Raw genomic sequence first — 27,198 nt, forward strand, 5'->3', positions numbered from 1 at the left:
GGCTGGGGGGGTTTAGCCTGGAGAAGAGGGGGCTGAGGGGAGCCCTTCTCGCTCTCTGCAGCTGCCTGAGAGGGGCTGGAGTGAGGGGGGGTCGGTCTCTGCTCCCAGGTTACTAGTGATAGAGGAAATGGCCTCCAGTTGCATCAGGGGAGGTTTAGATTGGATATGAGGAAACATTTCTTCCCTGCCAGAGTGGTCAGGCACTGGAAGAGGCTGCCCAGAGAGGTGGGGAGTCACCATCCCTGGGGGTCTTCAAAAACCATGTAGACACAGCACTTGGGGACATGGTTTAGGAGGCCTGGGGGTGCTGGGTTGGTGGTCGGGCTTGATGATCCTCGAAGTCTTTTCCAACCTCGATGATTCCGTCATTCTGTGACCCCACGGCGGGTCCCTGGGTGGGCGAGGCGCGAACGGCCCGCACCGCCTCAGGCGGCCGCGGGGGCGGAGCGCGCAGGAGCCCCACCCGCCCCCGCCCCGCCCCCGCCGCGCGGCCCCGCCCCTCGCCGCTGCGCGCTGAGGTGGCGCGGCGGGGCGGGGCGGGGCGGGGCGGGGCGGGGCGGGGCGCGGCGGCCGGGCCGGGCCGGGGCGGGCGGCGCGGCGCGGCGCGGGGCCGGGCCGGGCCGGGCCGGGCCGGGGGATGCGGGGAGCGGGGCCGGGCGCGCAGGCCGCCCGCGGGGCGCTGCCGCGGGCCCTGCCGGTGCTGCTGGCGGCGGCGGCGCTGCTGTGGGCGCGGGCGGCCGCCGCCGAGCCCTGCGCCGCGCCGTGCTCCTGCCGCCGCGGCCTGCTGGACTGCAGCCGGCACCGCCTGCCCGGCGGGCCGGGCCCGCGGAGGATCCCGCCGCTGCCCGCCGGCACCACGGGCCTGTGAGTGAGCGCGGCGGGCGGGCGGGGCGCGGCCGGGCCGCGGGGCCTAACGGGCGGCGGGCTGTGGGCAGGCCGCGGCCTAACGGGCGGCGGCAGAGGGGGGCGTGTGCGCGGGGCTGCGGCCCGGCGGCGTGCGGGGCCCGGCGGCGGAGCGCCGTGCGAGGCCGGCGCTCTCGGGCGCGGCGCGGCGGGTCGCGGAGCCCGGTGCCCGTGAGGCGCTCTCGGGCCCGCAGCGGTGCGGTGACGCGCGGTGCGGGCGGGCCCGCGGCGGCGCGGGGGAGGCTCCGGAGCCCGGCTGGCCGGAGCAGCGGCCGAGCCAAAGCGGCTGGAGCGGAGGCGGGTCTGGCAGCGCTGCACCGACAGCCGCCCGAAGGAGGGCTCGGCGCTGTCAGGTCGCCAAGGCACAAGGTTTCATGCGTTTCTTACCCTGTTCCGTGACGGTAACGTTTGAGAGGCGCAGGAAGCAGGAGCAGGTTGTGGCTGGTACACGTTTTGGTAATGCCAGTCAAGCCAGGTCTTAACGTTTTTTTCAGGCCAAGCTGTAGGACACAGACCCTTACGATGGTGCTTGGAAATACTCCTTCCAGCCCCCGACTTCAGCTGTGCGCTGTGGCAGTTCCTACTGCTTCGGTTTTCCACTGTGTCCCTTCACAGCTTTGCAACTCAGTGACTCCCTCCTTTTCCCTCAGGGAAACCTTTGCGGGCTCCCCTTGGCGTTTGCTGTCGTTGTTTTTCAACGAAAACCCCCACAAAGCGACAAAATGATTGGCAGCCAACCCTTAATCTCTGCTCCCAAAAGCTTAATTAGACAGTGTGCCACATAGTGTTCAGGGGGGGCCAGGTGCTGTACGCGTTTGTCCTTCCTTGGCCGTTCCTGTCATCTTTGCGTTCGCCACCTTTGGCTGCAGTGTGCTGAGGCGGAAGAGATGCTGAACTATGGGGGAGTATCAAAACCCACTTTCGTGCACAGAGGAGTCCTCAGGCCCTTTTGGACTGATTGTGTGTCCCAGTTGATAGAAATAACAGTATTCCAGCCCAAGAAAAAAAGTCTGTTTGGGAGATGGTAGAAGCATACAAACCAATGTTCAGTTAACTCCATGAATTCCTTTAGCAGGACTCAAGAGTCTGATCTGTATTAAAAACTGGGCATGTCTGAGGGAGCTAGTGACCTTCTTGCCCCTTCATGGTTCTGTAGTGCTCTTCTTTCCTGGCCTGGTAAGCAACTGGAAATGGTTGAGAGAAAATGTGTATTTTGGCATAGAAACACAGCGAATTTTTCTGTGAAACCTGCGTTTAGAAAGGTAGAAGAGTGTCTCTACGTTTGCACTTGCAGGGAGGGTATCAGTGCCCGGAAGGGTGAGTTGGAAGTTCATCAGGTGGCTAATAAGGAAAAGGATATCCACGGTGTTTGGAGAGTGAGTCTTCAAGCTTCAACAAATACTTGTATCTTTCTCCAAGCTGATGGTGGGTGTGTTTAAAGCTGCTTGGCACAAAATGCGGTGGGAAGAAGCGGTGCTGGCGCTGTGCTACGTTATGCAATCTGACATGTGCTGCAAACAATAATTAAGTGTGCGTTCTCTGTTGTGGCTCTCGGGATTTTGGCACACAAAGTGTGTGTGTGTGGGTTGACATTTTTTCCTTGCTAGGACTACTCTAGCAAGTCTGAATCTAAATGAGCTGTAATGCATACATGCTGTTTAAAATTAATCAAACCTTAATTCTTCTTGTATGAGAAAGCTCCTGCTGTACTTTTTCCTCTCAGTTCCATGATATCATTTCACCTAACTTTGAGGACTAAAGTCTTAATTTTCCTAACTCTTTCAAACTACTTGCAGGTGATGCTTCCAGTATGTGGGGTTTTTGATTTTGTTTTGGTTTTTGTTTTTAATAAGACCAGGAGAGCACCTTTAGAACTCTTTTTTCAAGACGGAAGTATTCAGGCAACTGTAACTTCATATTTCCTGCTAAATGGCATATGTTTTGTGGATAACCTGGCAGGTGATGAAAAGGGTAGGGAAGTCAGAGAGTTGGCAAATGTTTTTTGATGTGACGTTCTGTAGAACAAGGAGTGTAAGCCCTGCTTGTAGGGCAGTCATCTGTAGGGGGAAAAGGAAGCACGATGCTGGTGGTCGCTGCCTTCCAGTCCTGTACTAGTGCCTGAAGGTGTTTATATATGCTGGTAACTAGGGAGATGATGAATAAAAGTAGATTAGGTATCAGTTAATTAGTTCAGCTAGTTCCGTTCTCAACAGGTTTTTTGGGTGAGCTTGTGTATTTTCAGCTCAGATGGCTGGCTGTGTTGCTGCATTAACATCTGTACCAGCACAGTGCCTTGGGGAGGAAGCGGGTATGCTCAGTTGGGCTGAATTAAGCCCACTCTCCAGGACTAAGTATACAGTAATCAATTTGGTGTGTGCGCTCAGTTTTATTTACTTAAGAAATGAATACCACTTCAGCTCAAAATGAATGTTTGGATGATTTTATATACAACACCAGATGAATCTCTAAAATAGAAATTTTGCATGTTTGCTCTGTATCTTGCATAACATGGGCCTCACAGTAAAAATGCAAGTGCTTCTAAAATGACGGGTTCTTCGGTTTTGGCTTTTTCAGAGCAAGGGAATTATATCTGGTTCTGCCTGATAGCAGAAATCTTAGCTGTGTGGTTGAATTATATATACACACAGAAAATCAGATGATGTATTTTACTTTGGATTTAGTGATCAGTCAGTCTACTTCCAAAATAAAAGCATCAGTAACAGTAACTAGATATAAATAATGTCCAGACTGTTTTAAGTATGAACTGTACCCAACTTCTTGAAAGAGGACTTATCACTAATGCGAACTTTGTTGTAGTCCAAATCTGAGTAATTGAAAAATACTTTCCTGGGCTTTCTATATTAAAATCTTAATTCCTAGCTCAGTAGTAAGACAGTAGGCTTCTGGGGGGATACCTGAATGTTAGCAGATCCTCATCACCCAGGCCCCATACCCATCGGTGTTTAAGAAGCATGTGGGCAATGCCCTTAATAAATTGCTTTAACTTTTGGTCTGCCCTGAAGTGGTCAGGCAGTTGGACTAGATAATTGTTGTAGGTCCCTTCCAACTGAAGTCTTCTATTCTTCCTGAAGGCCTTGGAAAAATCAAGTTTCTGTTGTCATTACATATTAATCTGACTCCCAAGATCTTTGTCAGTGCCCGCTAACTGTGCCTGATGCACAGGTTGGTCTGGCTCTGCACCCATGGCATGGTTTTGCTCATCAGTGTAGTATCTGGACACCTCAAGGAATGTGTTGCTATCTTCTGTGTCCATTGTCTCATCCTTCCTCCGCAGGTTGCACTCAGATCCTTTGGAAATAGCGTGGCTCAGTACTCCCCGTCTGGTTAAACCCACAGCTACCAAGATTAGCCTCCTCAGCCCTGGCTGCCTGCCTCGTGTTTGAAAGATCCTGGAAAGACTCTTCCACTGGGATCTGGGATCAGCGCTGCCACTTGCTCTCCCCCCTGCGGAGCGTGGCTGATGGCTCCCGTGGGCCGTGCCGGGCTCTGGCAGGGGTGGGCAGGGTGGATCCAGACAGCCCGAGAGGGTGTCCTGAGCCTCAGCCTCCCTGACCGTTCGTACTTGGTTGTTTTTATGTGTTACTGGCATTTAGGATTTGCTTGATTATTATACTGAGGGAGCCGGCCAGCAGAGTAGCATTCAGTGGCTGCATGTACATTGTCCTCTTCTCCAGGTTCCTGTGATTCTTTTTTTTTTTAATTGTAGGAACGAATAATTGTTTGCAAACCTGTTTGCTGCTGTATCTGTATAATTTACATCTTGATGTAATTGAAAGAATACATTAACAACTGTCTGACTTGCCATGACACCTAGGATTTTAATAATTCATTGCTAGAGTGGAATCTTTATTGCTGAGCCTGAGTGGAAGTTAAGGACAGTCTGTCAAGTCCTTGTGCTCTCCCATTAGATTCGTAGGTTCTGGTCTTACAGATCAAAAGTGTCTCGGTAGTGCCATGAGCACTGGGGTGAATAAAACCAGGTCCTGTTCAGGTGGTCTTCTGGTTATTGGCAAGTTTCCCCTGTGCGGAGGGTTCCTGTGACAGCTTTAACACCCACTGATAGGGGCTTACTGGTACTGAGCGAGGCTTAAATTTGTACTGCAACCCCTTCAGCAGGGGCTCCAGTACAATTTCTTCCCCTACTCTTGGCTTTTGGGCAGCTTCGTGTCTGTAACGTTCGACCCTGGGTGTAGTTGAAGGTGTCCGCGGGCCCAAAGCTATCGCAAGAGTAGGCGAGCGCGTGGGTGCCGTGACTGCCCCACCCCGGTTGTCAGTGGAAATATTAACTTTAATCAATTACGTTTTCATCTTTTTAACAAATACATGGTAGTTTTGTTCTTAAAGGGTAATTTTGTCTCCTGTGTCAACATAGCTGCAGCCTGCCTGACGATCTTAAAACTAGCCATAATAAATATGTACCATGTTACTTCTGTACTCATGAAATCATGAATCAGTGATACGGGACCTCGTCAGAGGCGAACAGCTCTTGTTGAAAGTAGCTTGTTACGGCTCTATGCTCGATACCAGAGTTGGAAATGGAGTGAGAGGCGTGGTGCCTTGCTGACAGGCAGGCACAACCAGCTAGCAGAGGCAGACTGGCAGTGGTCAGTTATCAACAGATCTCTGGCCGTGGTGAGGGTACCAGTCGTACTTCACAAGCTCGGTGGCAGCGCTGGGCCTGTTCAGCACGCAATGTCTCGGGCTGTCGGCACAAGCTTTGGGGACTCGTCTCCGTTCTGGGCTCATGCCAGAAAGGCGTCAAAAAGACGAGTTGGTTTCACCAATTGGAGTGACGTCTGTCTCTCCTCACTGGTACGGCTGGAACCAGGCTTCCATCATAACCCGGATATTTTGGGGTTTTTTGGTCATGGTCTGACTCGTGTCACAAAATGGAGATAGTCTGTGCCCAAAGAGTTACCTCTCAGAAATGGACATGATTTTTTGCTTTCCTGATAACATCTGATGCACCAAGTCCAAGGCAAAAGTAAAATCCTGCTTTAAAGTCAAAAGCAATGGAATAGCATCAACATCCAAATGGGCATTAAAAACAGATTTAACAACTCTTGCCCGTTGAAACAATCCAACTCCTGCATTTGTTTCCTATAAGCAAAACCAACTGGCACTAAAGCATGCCTTCTATAAGCTTCCCAGCCTCATGTTTCTCTCCCCTCCAGCTTCTTTGGTAATTGTGTGTATGTTGTGCCTTTAAAATAAGCCTGCCTTGACTAGTCAGCTTCTTTGAAAAGCTGGGCACGCTGAGAAAATGGGGATCGTTTCTACAAAAAACAGTTCACCAACAAGCATTTTGTAAGAAGTTTTTCTTTTTTGCAATAGGCAAGTATTGTAGATAAAGCTGTGATTTAAAGCAAAAATGCTCCAATCCGATCTTTCTTCCAAGAAGCCTTTCTAACAAAAAGTTATCCGATTCAGGCAGAGAAATAGAACTGTCTAGACTTTTATTGTGAGTGACCACTAGAACAAGCTTGAACCTCTTCTTCCTTTGGTGAAGGGGGAATTGTATGTATCAAACAGATGGTTTAAAACTTTTAGGTTGCAGAAAGCGCTTATGTGTGGGGTTTTGGTGTGGTTTTTTTTTTAAACTGCAGAAGGTAGAATAACTTTTCTCTTTGTTCTCTAGGGATTTAAGTCATAATCATTTATTGTCATCCAACTGGAGCATTGATTTGTCTGTTCACACACTACAAGAAGTGTAAGTTGTTTTTTATGAAGATGAGCTCTAAAGATTTTGTACCTAATTCTAATTAGTACATTTCATTGCATGTCTAGATACCTGGTCTGACTTGTAGAAATATTCAGTGCCAGTTAATTAAAAATGGATGCGCTGGGTTGGCAGCATGTTTTATGTATAAAACTGATGTTTTGTGAGCAGAGAACTTTTTCATAAAAGGTTAGAAAACCAATATTTTTAAAAAGAAATGAGACACTTGTTTTGACTGTAGCTGATTCTAAGTTAGAGAGGTAATAGTATCCATGGGAATGGTAAAAACTAGCATGTTTTGCTATTAAATTGTTTAAATTATCAGTATTTAAGCTTTTAGGGGATCTTTTTTTGTCAACGACTAAGTATTATTACCATAAAATTGTTAAATGTGTTCTGTGATATGAGTTATTTCTGCTGTCTGCAGAAGGGCTTTTCTTGTCTTTGAAGTGCCAGTGATCTTTTTTTGGTGTTCTTTGTTTTTGTGTTTTAGGAAAATGAATTACAATGAGCTAAGTAAAATTCCGTATTTTGGAGAAACAACTTCTAATATAACCCTTCTCTCATTGTAAGTAATAGCTTGTCTGCCTTTTTCTTGTTTAACAAATGGGAGAATTGTGTTAGAGTTCTGCTATCAAGTTGTAGGAAAACATAGCTTCTTTTGTCTCAAAATACTCCCCATCTAAAGTGCTTTAGGGAATATGTAAGCACTCTTTAAAGAAATACAAATCAGACAATCAAGTCACCCTAAATTACCAATAAAATGCAGTCAACCGAGGCAGGCAGCTTTGAAGGGGAGAGATTCAGCCTAGGGATGACAGTTCCCACAAGGAAGAGTGCAACTACAGGCACCAGAATGGGAATGTGTTCATATGTCAAGGTGGCAAATAGCTTTTGGATTTTCAGTTTTGCTTTTGGAATTAACACTCTGAAGCATGTGCTACCTGTCCCATTTGAGAGTCTTGCGAATAATGTTGATATACAGAATCCTATAGCTGTTTTAGCTGCGCTCCCTGAAAGGTGGCATGTTGTGATAATCGTATTTCTTGCCGGTATTTTTCAGGGTACACAATACCATTCCAGAAATAAATGCCGAGCAACTCCAAGTTTACCTTTCACTGGAAAATCTAGATCTTAGTTCTAATCTTATATCAGAAATTAAAGCTTCATCTTTTCCACGGATGCAACTGAAGTACCTGTAAGTATGAGTGATCTGTTATGTCTAGATTTCTGGCTCTACAATAGTGTTGAAGACCTCATCTGCTCTAAGCTACTGTCTTAAAGTGGGCAGCCTTGCGTGGCTTTGAACTGGTAACGGTGCTCAACAGAGCTACAGATGTGCTTGAAATAAAATACTTTTCATACCAATCTATATTGCATTTTCTCAAATAGTATGAAAAACAATAACCGCTGTTGTCAGACAGCGGGTTCTCCAGCCAGCAGGGACAGGAATGAGTTCTGCCCGTTTTGAGTAAATCACTGCTGACATTGTCTTGACTATGTCAAACTGAAGTGTGGGCATGCAGTAAAAATCAGCTCCTAGCACCGATTCCTTTGGGAAGATTATTTAGTTTGGTATACCAGAATTCTGATTTCTGATGGGACTTCACAAAGAACTTGAGTTCCAATAAAACATGGTCTGAATGGTCTGAAGTGCTTGCGCAGTTGTGTTCATAAAATTCTCCGTGTTCTGAAAGGCTTCTTTTCCTCTGCCTTTCCTAGGAATCTGAGTAACAACAGAATAACTACGCTAGAAGCAGGCTGCCTTGATAACCTATCTAGCTCACTAATGGTGGTAAAGCTGAACAGAAATAGGATTAGTGTGATTCCACCAAAGATCTTCAAACTGCCTCACGTGCAGTTTCTGTAAGTAGCAGTCTTGAAAGCTTAATATTAACAGCATTTACAGCTGTGTTCATCTCAGTGCACCTTCTTGAATTTCAGAAAGTGGTGCTTATCAAAAGATGTCTTAATATTTGAATGTTGTCTTTATATCAGGGAACTGAAAAGGAACCGGATTAAAACGGTGGAAAGCCTTACATTCCAAGGACTGGAATCCTTAAAATCCTTGAAAATGCAGCGCAATGGGATTAGCAGACTAATGGATGGAGCGTTCTTTGGCCTGGGTAATATAGAAGAATTGTGAGTATGCCTAGTCATGGAATTTCTTTTAGGGACTCTGGCTGTGGAGGGTTGTGTCCTTTATGGCTTCCCATACATCAAGGCCGTGCTGAGATAGCGATGAGCGTCTCAGGAAACGAGTTTACAGATCTGTATTTCCCCATTTTGATATCATGTCTGGTTACTTCAGAGGTAGAAGGATGTTGGCTTCCTCCCCAACTTCTTCCCACTTGGTGATCAAGAATGCTTTGACTCTATAGGTTGCTTTTTGCTGGTTTTCATTTGCACTCCCCATAACATGGGATGGTTCTTTGTTGTGTGTTTGACAGAGATAGCGCAGTGGTGTGCCACACAGTGTTAGTGAAAGATTCTTTTAAAAATGAAATAATCTTTGAGAACAGAGATTACACTTTCGCTGCTGCCGCTGGATCACTGCAGCTGTTGTTGGTTTGTTCGTAATATACTTTTGTTTGCTCTTGGTTCCAGTGGAGTGAATATAACGGTACATTTCAGGTTGCCTGAGGCATAATGTTGGTAAATCATTTTGAGATCCACAGGGTGAAATTTCATAAATATTTGTTTCATTGATTATCTAATTGGCAAATGTTTTCCCTTCTAATTCCTTAGAGAACTGGAACATAATAATTTAACAGAGGTAAACAAGGGCTGGCTGTACGGTCTGCGGACATTGCAACAACTCTATGTTAGCCAGAATGCCATTAACAGGATCAGTCCAGATGCATGGGAGTTCTGCCAAAGACTTTCTGAGCTGTAAGTCCTGGGCTGCTTTTCATCGGGGATTTTGTAATGTCGCAATAGCAGACTGGATAGCAGGACATATGCAGCAAGAATGAACTATCAAAGGAAGTGCTCCATTTCCTGTTAGGCCCACGGTAATGCTGTGTATTTTACTTATTTTTATAAGTGTTCTATCAGAGAAATTAATCAAAACTCAATAGGTAATCAAGTTCGATAATACCTTCGTAATTAATCCCCCTCTACTTGCCTCTAAAGTACATGTTCAATGTTTCTAGAGACTTGTCATACAACCAGCTAACTCGCCTCAAGGAGTCGGCCTTTGTGGGACTTGGCTTATTGGAGAAACTAAACCTGGGTGACAATCGCATTAGTCACATTGCTGATGGTGTGTTTAGAGGTCTGACAAATCTTCGAACCTTGTAAGTACAGAAAACATCTAGTGAAAGCCTCAGTTTAATGCAGTGAAGCTTTTGGAAGTAAAGACAATATTGCACTGCGCAAGCCTGAGATTGGTGTTTTGGTGTTGTGTGCTGTCCTGCCTGCAGGTGTGGGGCTGGTAGTCTTTTGGTCTGCTGAGACAACAGAATTCAGGCCCAGCTAAAACAAACCAACCGCTTAATTTTAGTGGTGATAAGAAGCAGTGGTTTGGTGACCCTGAGTACCCAGCTGTCTGTTGTAACCCTTCTGAGAAGGTGTGGATAGTCAGCTTGTGTAAATGCCAGTTGTGGAGCGAATGGTCAGCCTGGACATCTCTTTATTCCAGGTGGTTTTCTTAGGGTTGGAACCTCAGAAACCAAGCGGTGAATCCTTTTGGTTGCAGAAGGTAGGGTTTAGCCCACCCTGCTTGTGCGCTGAAGCCATAGCGCAGCGTATGGCAGCGGTGCAGGATTACTCCTTGCCTGTCAGAGGCACAGCTCTGCTCTTGCCAGGACCTTTAGGAGCAGCTGCGACAAAACTTCTGACAAGAAAAGACTCAGTCCTGGCTCTTAATTAAAAAAAAAAAGTGTCCCAAGTAGATCTGAACAGTTGTAATCATCCTCAACAATGGTAGTTGAGAAAGGAGTGAAAGTTTATAACCCCTCTGTCAGTTCATTAAATAAATGCTTAAATAAGCAAACTCACCAGAGAGATTTATGTAAGCAGTCATCTTCTGTTAACCTTAATGCAACCTTTTAATGAAATAATTAAAACTAATTTCTTACATTTAGAGTAGCATGAAAAAGAACAAGAGCAGATTAATTAGTAGGTTTTCCTGGGCTCCTCAGGGGCGTCAACAGCTGAGAGGCTGGCCATTTTATTCGGGGTTGGAATGTGCAGGACAGAGGGCAGTGGTGATTAACAAGGCTCCAAGCATTCGTGCCCAGCCAAGCATGAGGAGCCAACTCCTCTGCTCACACAATGAGGGGCTTTTCTTTTGGGTTGCTCCCTCTTTTGCTAAGTGGTCTGAGTAGTGGAGTGTAAAAATACTTCAAACAACAGGAGATACCGTGTTGCTGTCGGATTAGTTCCATTGTTGCTTGTATACTGGTAGTTTCAGTGTTAAGGCTGACATAAATATTTCTATGTGTGTTCAGCTCCTGCCACTGTTCTGCAATGTACCTTTAAATTAATGAGACTAAACTGTAAAAACTGTATATTAACTGCAAGGTAATAAGAGCAAGGTAGGATTAAAGGTGTATCTAAGAATAGCACTGAAGTTTTGAAGCTTTACCTCTTACTGCATTACTTCATGATGCTGTGAGTAGCTTGGCATCGATACCCCTCCAGCACTCAAAATCTGAAATTCTGAAGCAGACCTGGAGGTAATTCTAGAAACAGGTTTCAAATCACAAGAATTGGCAATTTGGAAATAAATTTGTCATACTATTCATCTAGTCATTCATCTCATTAGATCACATCCATATCCAGTACCTTAGGTTGAATCATTTTTAAAGAGGAAAATACTTAATGTGAGCAAGTAGCAAGGCCATATTTGTTAGGACCTTCTGATGCACAAATCATGGAATTATTTTTTTTTTGTCCTAAGCTTTAAGTATGTATATATTGTGGAAATGTCTGCTGCATGGTGTTAAGAACAAGATTTCCATATTTCAAAGTAAGAAAAATAAGAAAATAATGTGTTACCACTGACAATGTCCTGGGGGTCGATCCCACTCTCTTCCAGGGTGGTATTCTATGCAATTTACAGTCTCAGCCAAGGGAAAGTAGATACTTTCTCCACCATTACCACAAGAAAAGTGTTTATATGAGATGATGTATACCAGTTGTCTGTATAGTAGTTTGCTTTCTGTGTCAGTTGACTTGTTTGGAAGCTCCATCAAGCTGATGCATAAAGTGTATGGTAAAATGCACTACAGGCTATTTTTTGTTGGTATATCTTCCTTTAAACGCGCTCCTCTCTACAGGGGCTTCTGTGCACAGTGGTACCAAAACAGATGAAAACTCTGGTTTTGGCAAACTCTTGGCTCAGTCCATGCCATTCAGGCTAAAAATGCAATTGAATTTATTTTGCCTTCTCTGAGAAGCATTTAATCCTCTCTGAACTGTATTGCTATATTGCTTTTGCTGTTTAGACCTCTCTTCTATGTGAGGGGCCAAAGTGCTGTGCAGAGGTCAAACAGAAATCTCATTAGCTGGTAACAAGATTTGTGAGCGGAATATCAACTTCATTCTGAAAATCTGCTACTCTGTGCCTGCCAGGCTTACGCTATAACCTGTGTGTAATCTCTTAATATGCAAATGCTGTTATAAGCCTGTTACTCAGGAAGATTAATGCTGCTGGTGTATTGGTTAATTCACTTACATGAACCAACTTGCTTCAGGAGCCTCTCCCAGCTTCTGGTAAATAGTCCATCACATGACAAGTGCTAGTCAGACTGGGTCTTTCCTTAAACACCACATCAAGAAGTTGTACTGCAGAATTTGCTTGTGGTTCTGTCTGCAGCACTGATCTTGAAAAATTCTATTTTCTCTTGCATCTCTGAAATGGAATATTCATCTTCTGATAAGCTTAGCTTTATAAAAGATTTGAGACCTTCCAGGTGACACTGTGCCAGAACACCATAGCAGGCCTGTACAACAGTTTAGTTCTCTTCCCTAGCTCACCACTAGCTGTGGTCATGATGACGTTGCAAGGCTTCTTTGTAAGAAGGCTTTTCTACTGCAGGGACTTGCGGAACAATGAGATCTCCTGGGCCATAGAAGATGCAAATGAAGCATTTGTGGGACTCAGCAGGCTGGATAAACTGTATGTATTACAAACCATTGAAATGACAGTACTTCCCAGGCACACAGAGGAGAGGGAGAGGGCAAAACACTAAGTAATTGTAAATCAGTGACATGAGGCAGAAAGCCTTTCTTGTTGGCAGCTGTATGCAGTATGTTTCCACTTCTGTGCTATAGCCTCTTGATCTAGGTAAGCTTTAGCTCCATGGTCAGGAGCATTCGATCTGTGTAGCACTGGATCACCTTGCAGCACCAGTCTGAAGAAATTAAGCATAAGTATTTGACTGCATTTATTACGGAATAGCCCAGTCCTGCTGTGTGGTGATTATCACTTTTTGTGCTGCTTTAGTTTGGGTAAAAGTTAGTGCTTGTAAAACAAAATTGGTTTTGAGCAAATATGAAGCACTGTTGAATTAACAGCTTCTCAGTACTTAGACAATGCACGTTTCATCCAGTGCCGTGTGCTTTGTAGGAGGCTCTATCCTGTGGATCTACAGACATTGCTTATAACAAATAGCTTGGTATGAGGGTGCAGTCTCAGGAACTAATGTGGTCGTGGCAGATTGGTATTAGGAAGTTATTGCTCCACTCCCAAGTTCTACTTATCACTGTTTCATTCTGCTGACTTAAATTATATTCTGACGCATCTCTAACCCAAATCACTTAAGTTAAGAATGGAAAAGAAACCTTGTTCTTGGGAAAATTTGTTTTCAGCTTAAAGGCTAAACTTAGTATTTTATCTTTTAGCCCAGCTAGAATTAGAAAAAACTTAGTTAAACATCATAGGGAACTTCTTTTGGGTCTTATTTGTGAACTCATACTGACATTCAGAGTGGTTTCTGGGTTTGGGGGGCTTTGTCTTTCAGAATCTTGCAAGGAAACCAGATTAAGACAATTACCAAAAAAGCATTCTCTGGTCTTGAAGGACTTGAACATCTGTAAGTACTTTACTTGGTAGAACTTCTAATTATTTGTCAGCTTCAGTCATGTATTCTCTGTCAGATTTTCAAGAGTTTAACTGAAGGTAACATATGAAATCATACTTACCTGTTATTATTCTCTTTGCTTAACTTACAGAGATTTAAGTAACAATGCAGTAATGTCCATCCAAGAAAATGCATTTGCCCAGGCTCACCTGAAGGAGCTGTAAGTTCATGACAATTATTTACAGATTCTTTACAAGTTCTACCTTGTAAAGAATCCTTCAGCCATTGTAAGATTGGCTGGAGTTGACTGAACTGTGTCTGCTTCCATAATGAAATATTTAAAGCAGTGCTAATAAATTATTGACTCAAAGTCAGTAGCAGTATACTTGGATTTAAGCTTTGATAAAATCTGCACCTCCATTTCCTTAGTTGCATTTAGTAGGAAATATTTTTTCTTGCAGTGCTAAACCATTAACTTCTTCACATCTTCTGATTTTGCAGCAAACTCAGCACATGCTAGCACATAGAGAGATAAAGGAATTATTCATCAGGAATGTTTCAGGGAGGTTAGCAAATGCTACGTTTTGTCTTCCCATTTTTGGGGCTAGGGGAAAATTCACAGCTTTAAAATTCACAGCTAGACAAGAATTTTTACTTGCTCAGCAGATGCTTAAGCTGTTAGAGCCTCTTGTGATCTTCAGACATTTAAAGTATTATAATGTGAAGTGACCTTCACACCCACCACTAATCCTACTGTAACGGCAGTCGTCTCTATGGGATAAAGTCTCTGAATATAGTGTAATCTGTCTTAAAACTGTTATTCAATTAGTTAATCTTGGCCAGATGGACTGTTAGTCCACAAGACCTGCCAGTTTGAGGTGACACATTTTAGGTGTTAAAGATAAGACTTCACTGCCTTCAATAATCTATCTTACAAGTGAGGAATCGTTGGTATGTATGGGCAAAGAGCGGGATGGAATCCTGGCTTGTTTGTGTGTGTCTCCTCTTGCTACTGGATTCATCTAGTGGCAGATCGCTTGTTAAAATACTGGACTTTCTGCACAGTCAGTCATAGTTGTACATAATGTTTAGGAAACTTTGAAAGCAGGTGGTGGGGAAAAAGTGGCCCATCATTGTTTCCTGTTCACAGTTTTTATGTGGAGCGGAAAAAACAATGTGCAGCAGACACCTGTATGAAACAAATCACTTTCATTCTTAAATATTTATTAGTTGGCATGAAAATGAATATTTAGGCTTACGCTCATTTCATAATGGCAAGTGTGTTTAGTTTGAGACTTAGAGCTGCTCTGCAGTGTTATGTTCTTTTTAATTGCTTTAAAGGAGGATGGGATAATTGTTAAGACAGGCTTTATTCTTTTTTAGAAGTTGAAAATCCAAGGTTGTTTTCTTCAGAATTAAAAAGAAATGTAAGGTTTTAACACTGACAGAGAGGGAAGGTTTTTCAGGTTTGTTTATAGCATGTATAGCTAATGGTTTATAATAAACACCCATAGGCATAAAAATACTGTAAATCTTAATTTCTGAACATATACGCTTTAAGTTGTTTTGCTGCATGAAATCACATGTAGGAATGTGAAATACTAGTCTTTAATCAAACTTCTATTTTGCCTTGTTTCTGCAGAATTTTGAACACTAGCAGTTTGCTTTGTGATTGCCAGTTGAAATGGCTGCCGCAGTGGCTCACTGACAGCCATTTACAGCAGGCTGTAAACGTTAGCTGTGCTCATCCTGAATGGTTAGCAGGACAAAGCCTTCTCAGTGTGGACCCTGATGACTTTGTCTGTGGTTTGTATTTTTAATGACTTTCGATACAAAAAAAGCTGGTAACACAAATATGTGCAGGTACCTTTCTGAAATCAGGCTGTAGCACTGCTGGAGGTGCTTACTCTTGGCCATGATGCACATGTGGGCCTGTGTACATCACTGAGTCTGCTTTGGAGTTTGGGATTTAATTCTGTTTCTCTTTGCTCTGTTTTGTTGAATCTGAGCACCGATCTAACCCAAGGCAGTAATTCTGTGACACTGCATTCTTTTTCATATAGGTTACTGTTAAAAACTGATTACCCTCCTGCTTACGATTGCCTTTAGCTTTGGAAGGGCTTTTTGACACTTGCTGGTATGGACAAGAACCAATAAGGAAGACTAGAGTAGTCAATACTCTGGCACATTTGCTGATGCTCCATATCTGTAACGTCTGTCTGGTGTCTGCCACCACACTTTCAGACATAAGCCCGTTTATTTTTGTGACCGAACTGTGAGATGGCAAACTGAGACTCTGCCCAGAGTCATGTGTGAAGTCTGTGGCAGGGCTGGAAATGGTCTGGTGTTCTGTTTTCTGGGTGAGCTATCTGATAAGTATGTACACAATTCTTTCATTCTTTTGGTGGTAAAGGCTACAGTAATCATGCAGGCACAAGCACCCACTTCTCCATTCTAATATCACACTGTGGTGCCTGCCGCTAATGCTGTGTGTGCCTACGAGAATGTCTTTGCTGAAATAATAGGTATTGAAACAACTCTCATCGACTGGGATGAGGTAGAGTGAACTGCCAGCTTGCTATGCTTTGTATTTGTAGAACTTAAAGGCTTTTCAGGATGTTTAAACTATCTGAAAATAAGTCTCCATCCTTCGTAAAACAGCCTAGCTCTTCAGCAGAGCAGGGCTTCTGTGTGTGATCTAAATATAGCAAGTTCCCGACAGTTGTACAAAATGCAGGGCGCTGTTCAAGGCCATGCTTCTATGCTGATTGTTCTCAATGCTTATTCTGTATGCCTAAGTGTGGTTCTAATCCTCTTTCACAGCTTGATTTCCAACTGAAAACAGCTGAATATGTGCACATCAAGCAGGACATCTGTTCCCAAAGCTTGCTTTCTGCTTACACTGTCTTTTGAGAGAATTTTCTTGCAATATTAATTGCAAGGTGAAGACGAAAGTAACTAATCTTGGTGCTTTAATTTTCAGATAACTTCCCCAAACCTCAGATAAGAGTGCATCCGGAGACCACGGTTGCTCTGCGAGGCATGAATGTGACTCTGACTTGCATTGCTGTGAGCAGCAGTGATTCACCCATGTCCACTGCCTGGCGTAAAGACAGTGAAGTACTGTATGATGCAGAGGTTGAGAATTTTGCCAGATATCAGCAGCAAAGTGGTGAGGTGGTCGAGTATACCACTGTCCTGCACCTTTTCAATGTGAATTTCACTGATGAAGGGAAGTATCAGTGCATCGTCACCAATCACTTCGGCTCCAATTATTCCAACAAAGCCAAGCTGACTGTCAATGGTAAGCAATCGTGGTAACTAAGGAGAAACACTTTTAACCTAAAGCTTTACTTAAATAGCTGTAAGTCTGTTTTTCACTAGAGCTGGCCCAAAATAGTCTTGCAAGACTGCCTCACTGCTATTTAGAAGTATCAAACATCTTTCTGTAAAGCAGGAAAGACGTGACTTTTTCTTTTGCGGGTGAAAAGCCTTCTGTTCACTTTTCAAAAGGGGCAGGTATCTGCTACGTTTTCATGATAACAACATTAGTTGTTCATCTAGTTAAATGGAGGTAGAAGTCTCTTAAACTAAAAGCTCCCTCTGCTGTCTCTTCAGAACTAAGCACCTTTCCCATGTGTTTGTAAAGCTGGGGAACATTCAGCTAAAAATAACTTGTGGGACTGGAAACAAACTCTGAAAAATCAATTATGAAGTTCTTTGTTTTTAGCTGCAATAGCTCTGTTTATTTTGGCTGAGGGAAGGGAGGTCAGAAGACAATGTTCACATCAGTCCATAGAGCACTGATCCCCGTTGTATCTGAGAACAGAAGTGCCTGTGTTGCTTTTGCTTGTCTGGAGCAGATAATGCAGACCTGGATCAACCAGATGGAAGTTCACCTTCCCTGTTACCAGGGAAGCAGTGTGACAGAGGGCTAAACCTTTTTCCTGTCTTTTCCTCATGAGAAATATTGTTCTTCAGATCATCTTAAATGAACACTGTGGATACTGTATTTAAGTTTGGCGGATAGGCTCTTAGAAATGACCACTGAAAACTTGTGCAGTTCTTCAGAAGAATCTGCCCCTCTCTCTTAGGGAGAACTATAGGTGTGTTTCAGATTTGTTTGTTTTCAGGTATTCTCTGTGCTGTGAAGCTTCTGCTGCTTTTTTCCTGGTACTGAAAATACTGAAACTGTCTCCTTTGATCCAGAGCTACCTTCTTTCCTGAAAACCCCTATGGATCTTACTATCCGCACTGGGGCGATGGCCCGGCTGGAGTGTGCTGCAGAGGGCCACCCTACTCCACAGATCTCCTGGCAGAAAGACGGTGGCACAGATTTCCCTGCTGCAAGAGAGAGGAGAATGCACGTCATGCCTGAGGATGATGTGTTCTTCATTGCAAATGTGAAAATAGAAGACATGGGAATCTATAGCTGCATGGCACAAAATGTTGCAGGTGGTTTGTCTGCAAATGCCACGCTGACGGTGTTAGGTAAATGGTGTGCTGATCTCTGCTTGCATGTGCATCAGTTCGCTTCTGCAGTGGTAGTGTAGCTTACCTGTAAGTAGCAAGCTTAAGTCCTAAAGAACGAAGTTAAAATAAAAAGAGCGTGGTTTCCTACTCCTCTGGCTGTAGGTGGAATTCTATGTCAAAGAACAAGAGATTTTATTTTTTTTTCCCCCGCTGCCCCCCAACTTTCAATGTAAGGGTGCTGCCTCTGGAACAGCATCTCCAACTGCTTTGCATGGGTTTGGGGCACTTGAATGCAGCACATAACATGATTTTTGAACAGTGAAGCTTTGAAAGCTAAGCTACAGTGCTGACCAGTGAAGTGAGTATGATTTTTGCAGGAGAGAACTGAGGGGCATGTCTCAATCCAGCAGTGTAGGCTGGATAGATAATTTGTGTTGCCTTGGAACAAATTTAGTCACAAGTAACATGACCTGTGGTGAGTAATAATGGGAGGACAGTTCCTTCTAGAGTGCAGTGTTTTTTTAAGACACTGACTTTTAACATAATGGTCATACGTAAACTTAGAATTGGAATACATAAACCAGACTGGGGCTAGCGTAGTTTTGAGGATGTTTGCTGTACCTGCGTTTGCTGACGTGATCCATAGAAGAACTGAACTCAGGATTTCCCAAATCCTGTATTTCATTGCTCAAGTTTAGGTTCAAGTTTTAAGATCAGATTTTTAAATATCATGGAGTACACGCTGGTGTTGCACAATGAAGTTATCTTACAATTTTTTTCTTTTTTTCCCCCCTTCATTGTCACAGAAACACCTTCCTTCGTTAGGCCCCTGGAAGACAGAACAGTAACCCGAGGTGAAACTGCCGTCCTGCAGTGCATAGCTGGTGGCAGTCCTGCCCCTCGCCTTAACTGGACTAAAGATGACGGCCCTTTGACAGTTACAGAACGGCATTTTTTTGCTGCGGCAAATCAACTCCTTATCATTGTGGATGCTGGACTCGAGGATGCTGGGAAGTACACGTGCATTATGTCCAACACACTGGGCACCGAGCGTGGCCATATTTACCTAAATGTCCTGGCTTCCCCAAATTGTGATTCCTCCCAGAGCGGCATCGTCCATGAGGACGACGGCTGGACAACAGTAGGCATTGTGATTATTGTCGTGGTGTGCTGTGTTGTGGGAACTTCCCTGGTATGGGTTATTGTGATCTACCACATGAGAAGGAAGAGTGAAGATTACAGCATCACTAACACAGGTAAAGTGCAAGAGCAAGTTTTGCATCCAAAAAACTTGAGTGGTGAAATTTCTGGATTCATTACAGATTATAAGATTGAAGAACTGGAGATTTCCTTCTGAAACCTCTTCAGGGATTTGCTCAAATTCCTTCATTTTAGAGGTTTTTTTTTAATATCAAAAGTGTGTTAATTTTATTCCTTACACACTAGATTTGCTCTACATTGAGGGAAAACAGTGGAGTTGGGAAATAAATATTTGAATAAACTTACAGATGTTTTCAGGACCTGGAATAATGTGTGTAAATTTCCGGTCTGGCCCTGTTTGTTTTGAACTAGCTGTATGGATTTTTTTAATCACTGAGGTAGAAAAAGGAAAACTGAATGTGAGTTGAAATTCTGGATGACGTTTTTGTTAATGTGGGTAGTGGTGTTGGTACTACCTTGAAATGTTCACACTTGGCTGTTAACGTCATCAATGTTAATTCTGCCTTGCAGAGGAGATGAACCTGCCTGCAGACATTCCCAGCTACCTGTCCTCCCAGGGAACTCTGTCAGAGCCTCAGGAAGGCTACAGTAACTCGGAGGCAGGAAGCCATCAGCAGCTTATGCCTCCAGCTGGTAGCTACATGCATAAAGGCACAGATGGTAAGCAAAGCCCTCACGTGTATTACTTGGGTTTCAGCAGGATGCCAGTGCACAAGTCTAGTCCTCGTAGCTGGCAGCAGGATTGCACAGTGCGGGGTAGTGCTGCATATTAACGTCAAAGGTGACTTTTCCTAGAGAAGAATTCAGTTTGATCCAAAATTTCCCATTGATCGTTCTGAGTTTGAGGCATCTCCTGTTTTCCTGCTAGCGCTTGTTTATACTCTGCTATCAAGGCTTCCGCATTCCGTGTGCATCGTTTAATCTTCGGTCCAGCAACGTCTGGGCTCACGTCTGCTATGAGAGCCTTTGCATGTAGGTGTCACAACTGCTGTCCTTCAGGTGCCGGAGTAGTACAGTTCCCTCCAGAGGCTCTTTGCTTCAGGGTTTGTGATCTGTTCAGCAAGGCGGGGATGCCATTAGAGAATTCCTAGGTTAAATGTCAAGATAGATTTTTATGCTGTTTCTATCCTTTGGTATCTCAAGAGTCCAGGCAATAGAGTTAGAAATAAAGTTCGCTTGGAAGATGACTTGCTGTACATTTTGTCCTTGGCATGAAATTGCCACCTCTGCCAAATAGTCGCTTGCTACAATCATAACGAAAGGGTCTGCACTATTTCCCCTACCTTGTCTGGATGCTTTTCAAGATACTTCAGTTTATAGAGATGTTATTTTTACCACCCAAATGTTGACGAGCCTTCCAATCCTTATATAGGCTGGCTTTCAAAAGTGATCATTCAGTGTAGGTTTTTTTTCTGCATCTGTCCCATGATCCATTCCCTCTTGTCTATAGTCCTACTGCACTAAAGTCTATATCAGGAAGGAGCTGAGAAGCAGCTCGTCTCAGTGATACCTTTATCATCTGGTCTGAGGTGGTTGGGCATGCAGGGTACAAGTCTGGTACAGGAGCGTAAGCCATTGTGGGTAGATATCCCAGCTTGATTCCAGAGCTGTTACAGCCTGGTGCCCAAGCTGGTTGGACCTGCACGGAACCCTTTTGCCCGTGAAACAGGAGAGCAATCGTGAGATCGCTCCTGGTCATGTCCATGGTTTTGTCCTGGTCAGCCTCAGAAGGGCAGTGCTATTGAGAATTCGGATGGTGGCAAACCTAGAGCATTTCTCATGTGACTTCTTCAGTAAACAGTCAAGCTGAGTACTGTGTTGCCATGTTCATTGTATAAAGGCCCTTCAAACTGTGCCTCTAATGCGTGACCATGCTAAGGCACGAAAGAGTCTATGGAAGTCAAGCATCCTTATCCTCTTTGAGAGTATTTTGGTTTTCCGTCGTGTTCGTCAGGTGGCACAGCGCCATTGGTGATCTGCTCGGACTGTTACGACAATGCAAACATCTACTCCAGGACACGAGAGTACTGTCCCTATGCCTACATCACAGAAGAGGACCCCCTGGATCAAACTCTTCCTAATCTCATGGTGCAGATGCCTAAGGAAACGTATGCAGCACATACCCAGCATGAAACCAGTACTCTTGATAATCTCTTAGCGGACAGAGACATGCCTGTCTTCCTTACCAACCATGAAAAAATAAGTGAAAAGAAAATCTCCTCCCAGCAGATTAATGGTGAGTGTCCCCTTTTCCCTCTTGTTGCTGTGTATTCCCTGATAACTCTGGCCTTCCTCGTGCTGCCCTTTGCTATTGATGCACAGCTAATTCCTCAAGTGACTGTAGTTTGCGAAGTAACTCATCTGTTTATCCCCTGTATTCAGAGCTAGCCCTCAGGCTGCATCCGGTACCCAAGAGTTGAAGAGGGTGATGTTAAAAAGGTAGTGTTTCTTAATCTGCAGTTCATCTCTTAAAGCTTGTGGACTGTGATCCCTTGCATGTACTTCAGGGGCATCTATGAACCAAGAGTCAAGGCTTCACGTGAGAAATTCAGATAGCCCTTCTGTTAGAGCTGGCTGGATTTTCAAAGAACTCCAGAAGATTTCTTTTTGTCTAAATTGATTGTTTTTGTGTTGACTTTCTTCCAGGTAGCCTTTTTAAAAGTTCACACTGAAACTGTATGTGTTGTTTGTGGTTACTGTAGCAGATTGCTGAAATGGGAGAGCATCCGCCCAGTTATGCTCTCATAAATAGAGAAAATAACCTCAGAAAGACTATTGAGTGGCGCAAGTGAAACCTGTCTAAAATTTGAGTGTGTTTATCATGAACTCACTCCTGTCATCTTGTAATTTTTCTTCCTCAGAACCCTTTCAGATTCCGTTATGGGGAGTAAACAAAGACCTAGCGCTCTCTCACTCACACTTCCTGCATCAGCAGTCGGCCCGTGAGACCACACGGCCTCTTCGAAGCGAGGGCATTGCTGACAGCGACCGGGAACAAGCTGCTTCGCCCAGGCCTTGCCACAGGTTACGTGAACATAACTTTGATTTTAATAGGACACGCAACATTCATGACTATAGTGAAACCACGTAAGACACTAAAATGAAGTCTTGAAAGCAAATCCGTATCAACTGACGTTTTGTATTTACTACCTCAGGACTAACCCCAAGGCCAAAGATGCTTGTGCGTGTGCCTACAATTACAGGCTGACTAAAGAGAGTCAGACTCCCTAGGGGGAGGTGGCACATGCCCTTTTTCCTTGGATATCTGTGTATTGGAAAATGAGAATGTGCAGCAGAACACATGGATGATTAGTGATGTCCACAAGAATAGCATTAAAACATGGATTTTCTGAAGTTGGAAGCAGCTTTTGTGTTGGTGCACGCTTTGAAAATCTCTCAAGAATGCATAGCTATTTCACACTGCGTTGTCTGCTTGAAAACAAACGTTCAGGGCCTCCTCGTGGAATTCCCCAGTAATTGTAAGCGTAAAACTCTTGGCCAGCTTGTTGTTCCTTAGACTGTTGGCAGGTGTCTGTTACCAGTCTAACTTTGGGGCTTGTTTTCTCCTGTGAATAATGGACTCTAGTTGTAAATAAATTTGCATTTATAAATATTTTGTATACACTAAGCATATAAATGTGTTGGCTGTAATGTAAATATATTATTTTTTATTATGCCAAAGTATGTATCATACTGTTAGTCTTGACAGCTGCATATCAAGCCATATGTTTTCTGGGCTGGTTTTTTTTGGTGATACTGAAAGCTTGTTTCTGAGGGGATAGAGCTGTCTGTTTTGGAAAGAAATGAATGTAGTGTAGGTATGTGGTGAAACTTGATATTGATGAATTTTGTTGTTGCATACAACTCTGTATGTGTTAAGCCTGGCTGACCTGACTGCAAGCTGATCCGCTTCATGACGTTAGCAGAATTCCAAGTATGACCCACTGAAGAGAGTCCTTAAATCTCTGTATCAGGCACCTGCCTTGTCCAGTGGGGCGTAAAGCGCAACAGACCCTGCATTAACAAGCAGTGTTAACCTGTGTTCCAGGCTGTAGCATGCAACTTCCCAGAAGCTGTTGTAAATAGCAAACAAAAAGAACAGTACGCAAAATGATTCCTTCTGGTCACCTGGTAAAATAGCTCCAGGATGGGAGTTTTGAGTGGTTTCTTTCAGAAGTGTGTCTAAGCTTTTATCTTTTAAAAAAATCCTTTGTATTGTGTATGTTGCGGAGAGGTCTCCGTGTATTTTTCCTAGCTGACAGTTAAGTGAACTTTAAAAAGAATGCTGTGATGAAAAGCATCGGATAAATTGGGAAATTGTTTGATGAATACTGAGTGAGCTATGCTGTGGATTTTCCGTTTCCTCTGCACAGCCAAGAGGCATATGTAGTTTAAAACACGTGTGTCCTTCTCTGTCATAAAATTATCGGGCAAAATTGTTGCTCTGTTGAACGCTGTAATAGTTCCCTAGACCTCAGTGTGGCCAAAATGTTTAAATATTTGACAGGTGAGAAATGAAACAATATGCAGGGAGCCACTTAATATTGAAAATCCAGTACTTGCTGAGACAGAGGAAACACAAACTTCATTAGTTACAGTGGAATGTGCCTGACAAAGTTTGGAGGAAGAACATTATAAAGACTTTCTGAGAAGTTCGTTCTTCTGGGAAAACACACCTTTGTGTAGCAGGGGTTAAAGACTCATCGGTGATGGGTTTTCAGCAGGTGTGTTGTGCTCAGTGCTAGAGTGCTTCAACATTGCGCTGTATACTCACACCTGAAGAGCACGGGGCTCCCTTTCTAGTCATTGTTGCATTTTGTCAGGTCACAGGATATGTACTAAAATGAAAACAGCTGCGTGGTATATTTTTACAAAGACAGAAGAACCTTCTTGGACCAGCCCAAGAGAGGTATGTAAGACTTCCTGTTGATCCATTCCTCGATAGAAGGGGGTGTGACTGAAGTATCAGGCGCAGTCATGCAGAATCACAGCTGAAACTTTTGAGACTGGATTATCTGAGTAAATGAGTGAGGAAACACTGGGAATAACGATTATTTTCCCACAGCTCTTTGGGCATGATTAATAGTCAGGTCTATGCAAATGAGCAAATACTATCAAGGGCTCTTACCATGCTCAAACCGACTGTGGTTGCTTTGATAGCCAGAAGCTTTAGTAGGAAGAGGATCCAATTGTCCTTGACCTTTGGATAGAGACACACACAGGTGTGTTAAACTCCTTCTGGGCTCTGACATCTGAAATGTTTTAATAACATACATGCTAAAAGAAGGATCTTAAGTTTGTTCCTTTCTGTTTTTACTTCCTCCAGGCTTTTCCTTTCCAGACAGTGTTTAAGACGTGGTGCTTATTTTCAATCCAAAGTCATCTCTGTTGCAGGAACCCAGTACTGTCAGTTTAAATCCAGATGAGAAAGGTCAGGCCGTGAAACTACAGCAGCAGCCAAAGTCTCTTCCTTTTGGGCTGCTTCCTCCAGACGCTCACGCAGGCCGCTGTGGCAGAGCGCTGCTTGGCACGCGCAGAGCCGTGATTTCCCACTAGCGGGAAGAGAGCGCCGCTGCTGCTGCTCTGTCTCCCATCACCATTTGGCAAACACTTGTTACTTTTTCTGTACCCCTCTCTCTTGTGGAGTTGAGTTATTACAGCTCTGTCACAGTACAGCTGTTGATGTCTGGACCTTAGATATACCTTGGGCATAGCTCCTCAGTGTGATTGAATTCCCTTTAGGTAGGTAAGATGTGCTTGGCCAAGACCAAGGTTTTAAAGCTGATGCTGTCTGCACCAGAACAGACTGAAGTGCTAGCTCTTGAAGCCATTTAGGAGCTAAAGCTGCATTCATTTCTGTGAGATATTGGCCTGTAAAAGCTGCCATTATGAATTAGGGCATTTGCATCCCTCCGTGAGCAATGGTATCTCTTTAAAGTCCATAAGCTGGTTGGAAATAGCTGAAGCTTCTAAGCAGGCGACCACCTTGCTGTGCTTAGCATTGTGGGAGAACTTCCGAGGCAGACTTGCAGAAAAGATCAGGTCTCTCTGCCTTCCCCTTTCCCCCAGGAGGTGCAGGTACGGCAGGGTGGCCGTTCTGTTTACTGAAAACACCAACAGTTTCTTCAATCAATGCCAAAGTTTTAACAGTACAGGAGCTGGGGGTTCATGAGACAGCGTGAGCAAAGCTGCTCTCATTCCCTGTTGCTATTTCCTGGTGTCTATTTATATTTTTTTCCACGTAAGAATGTATATTTTGTATAGCATGTGTAATATATGTTTGTCTATTGTAATATACCTTCATTCAATAAAATGCTATATACATTGAGCTTCCAGTGTAACTTCGTTAGTTTGTAGATCAAATAATTATTTTTTCCTCTATGATACTTGATATTTAATTTTCATAGGGGAGAAAAATACAGTAGACTGCTGTCTGGACATGTTCCTGGGCAGCTGGCTCCAGGTGCCCCTGCTTGAGCAGGTTGGACAAGGTGACCTCCAGAGGTGCCTCCCAGCCTCACCCGTTTTCTGATTCTGTGATTCTTATTTCAGTTTTTCCAGTAGGAAACAGCCTGTGCCCTTTTCTGAAAATGTGCAGGTAATTCTCCAGTGATGCTGTTGACTCTGGGCTGGGAGGCTCAGATCGCTGTGCTCCAACGCTGTCCTACTGCTGTTCGGGTCCTTTGAAGTATCAAAGAGATTTTCTTTCTGGCAACAGACTGTCAGCACAAACGAGCTGGTGAGAGCGTGCCCCTGCATACCTGCAGGAGGGGAGAGGTGCGTGCCTCCCGCCCTACCGGCTACCATCCCTCCTAAAAGCCAGTGTAAGTTTTTATTCCTTTGAATAACTTTGTTCTTCTCACTGTATTCTTGTGCTGGTTCGTGTGCTGATAATTAATCACCTCTTGCTCTCCTGTGCTCCGTTTTGAATGCTTCCCTGTTTTACCTGTCCACAGTTCTCAGCACCGTGTAGCTTTTCCCAGGTTAACCCGAGCTCCTGTAGCTGCCTCATCAGCTGTTCATGCTGACGAGTGGAGTTTGCACCCAAGGAAAGTGTGGCTCGCGAGAGCTGGGTGCGTGCGCAGCCTGGCACCTGTGAGTCAGGCACCTGGCTTGCCGCGCTGCTGTTGAGGCACGGACGTGACAGCCTCCGGTGCAGGGCTTTTCTCTCCCGGCCGTAGCAGCCAGGGGCTACCCAGGGCGTCGCTTTGGCTGAGCGCGTCCCTGATGCAGCTCCCGCGGGCGCCAGCCAGCCCCCGCACGGGCTCCTGCCCTGCCGGCCGCTCCAGGGGCAGGCTCTGTGGCAGAGGCCGGGGCAGCCGCCGGCAGCCTCGCCTTGGGTCCCTGCCCGGTTTTCGGTGGCAACCCGCGATGCGTTTGGCAGTGCCGCCTAATGCCTCGTGGCCTCGCAGGGGCACGTGTCGTGTCCGTAGGACCTAACGCTGAAACATCCACAAAGCAAAGCCAGGCGCTAAGCAAACGTCTCTGCTTCTCTTGTCTGCCTTCATAGCAAGAGTTAAAGGGCTGCCCTTCCTCTGCATGCAGGCTCCTGACTTTTGTATTCATCAGCTCACGCGCCTGATAGCCGGGGCTTCCTCCAGTGCCGATACCCTGCCGCGGGCTGTACGTGGGCGGGCAGGGGACAGCGGCGCTGCCTGCCACCTCCAGCTGGCTCAGCAGCCTCCCTCGTATTCATAAACCACGTTGGGGTTTCCTAAGGGCCCAGAGCCGGAGCATTCACAGTGTGTCCACAGCATTCCCCAGATCCCAGCCCTTTTGCACCCACTTATGTACCTTCAAGCCACTGCAACTGCAGCAGGATGGCCTCAA

The 27,198-nt window shown here is 44.7% G+C and overlaps 1 protein-coding gene across 2 annotated transcripts; it reads left to right on the forward strand.

The window, feature by feature from the left end:
• The first annotated feature begins 626 nt into the window (after window positions 1–626).
• LRIG2 (leucine rich repeats and immunoglobulin like domains 2) lies at window positions 627–25,696 on the forward strand. Of its 2 annotated transcripts, none has more exons than XM_075115971.1 (18): window positions 627–864; window positions 6,563–6,634; window positions 7,137–7,211; window positions 7,707–7,841; window positions 8,366–8,509; window positions 8,642–8,785; window positions 9,392–9,535; window positions 9,799–9,942; window positions 12,690–12,770; window positions 13,615–13,686; window positions 13,826–13,894; window positions 15,317–15,480; window positions 16,658–16,978; window positions 17,884–18,165; window positions 18,954–19,403; window positions 19,879–20,028; window positions 21,323–21,604; window positions 22,230–25,696. In XM_075115971.1, exons 1-18 carry the CDS (start codon window positions 638–640, stop codon window positions 22,457–22,459), a joined length of 3,186 nt encoding a protein of 1,061 aa, XP_074972072.1. In that variant the 5' UTR covers window positions 627–637; the 3' UTR covers window positions 22,460–25,696. The 2 variants fall into 2 exon arrangements, with proteins under 2 accessions (XP_074972072.1, XP_074972073.1); XM_075115972.1 differs by lacking the exon at window positions 22,230–25,696 and adding an exon at window positions 21,751–21,885.
• Window positions 25,697–27,198: the final 1,502 nt, after the last annotated feature.

The sequence above is a fragment of the Phalacrocorax aristotelis genome, chromosome 21 (genome assembly GCF_949628215.1).
Source record: "Phalacrocorax aristotelis chromosome 21, bGulAri2.1, whole genome shotgun sequence".
Classification (NCBI taxonomy): Eukaryota; Metazoa; Chordata; class Aves; order Suliformes; family Phalacrocoracidae; genus Phalacrocorax; species Phalacrocorax aristotelis.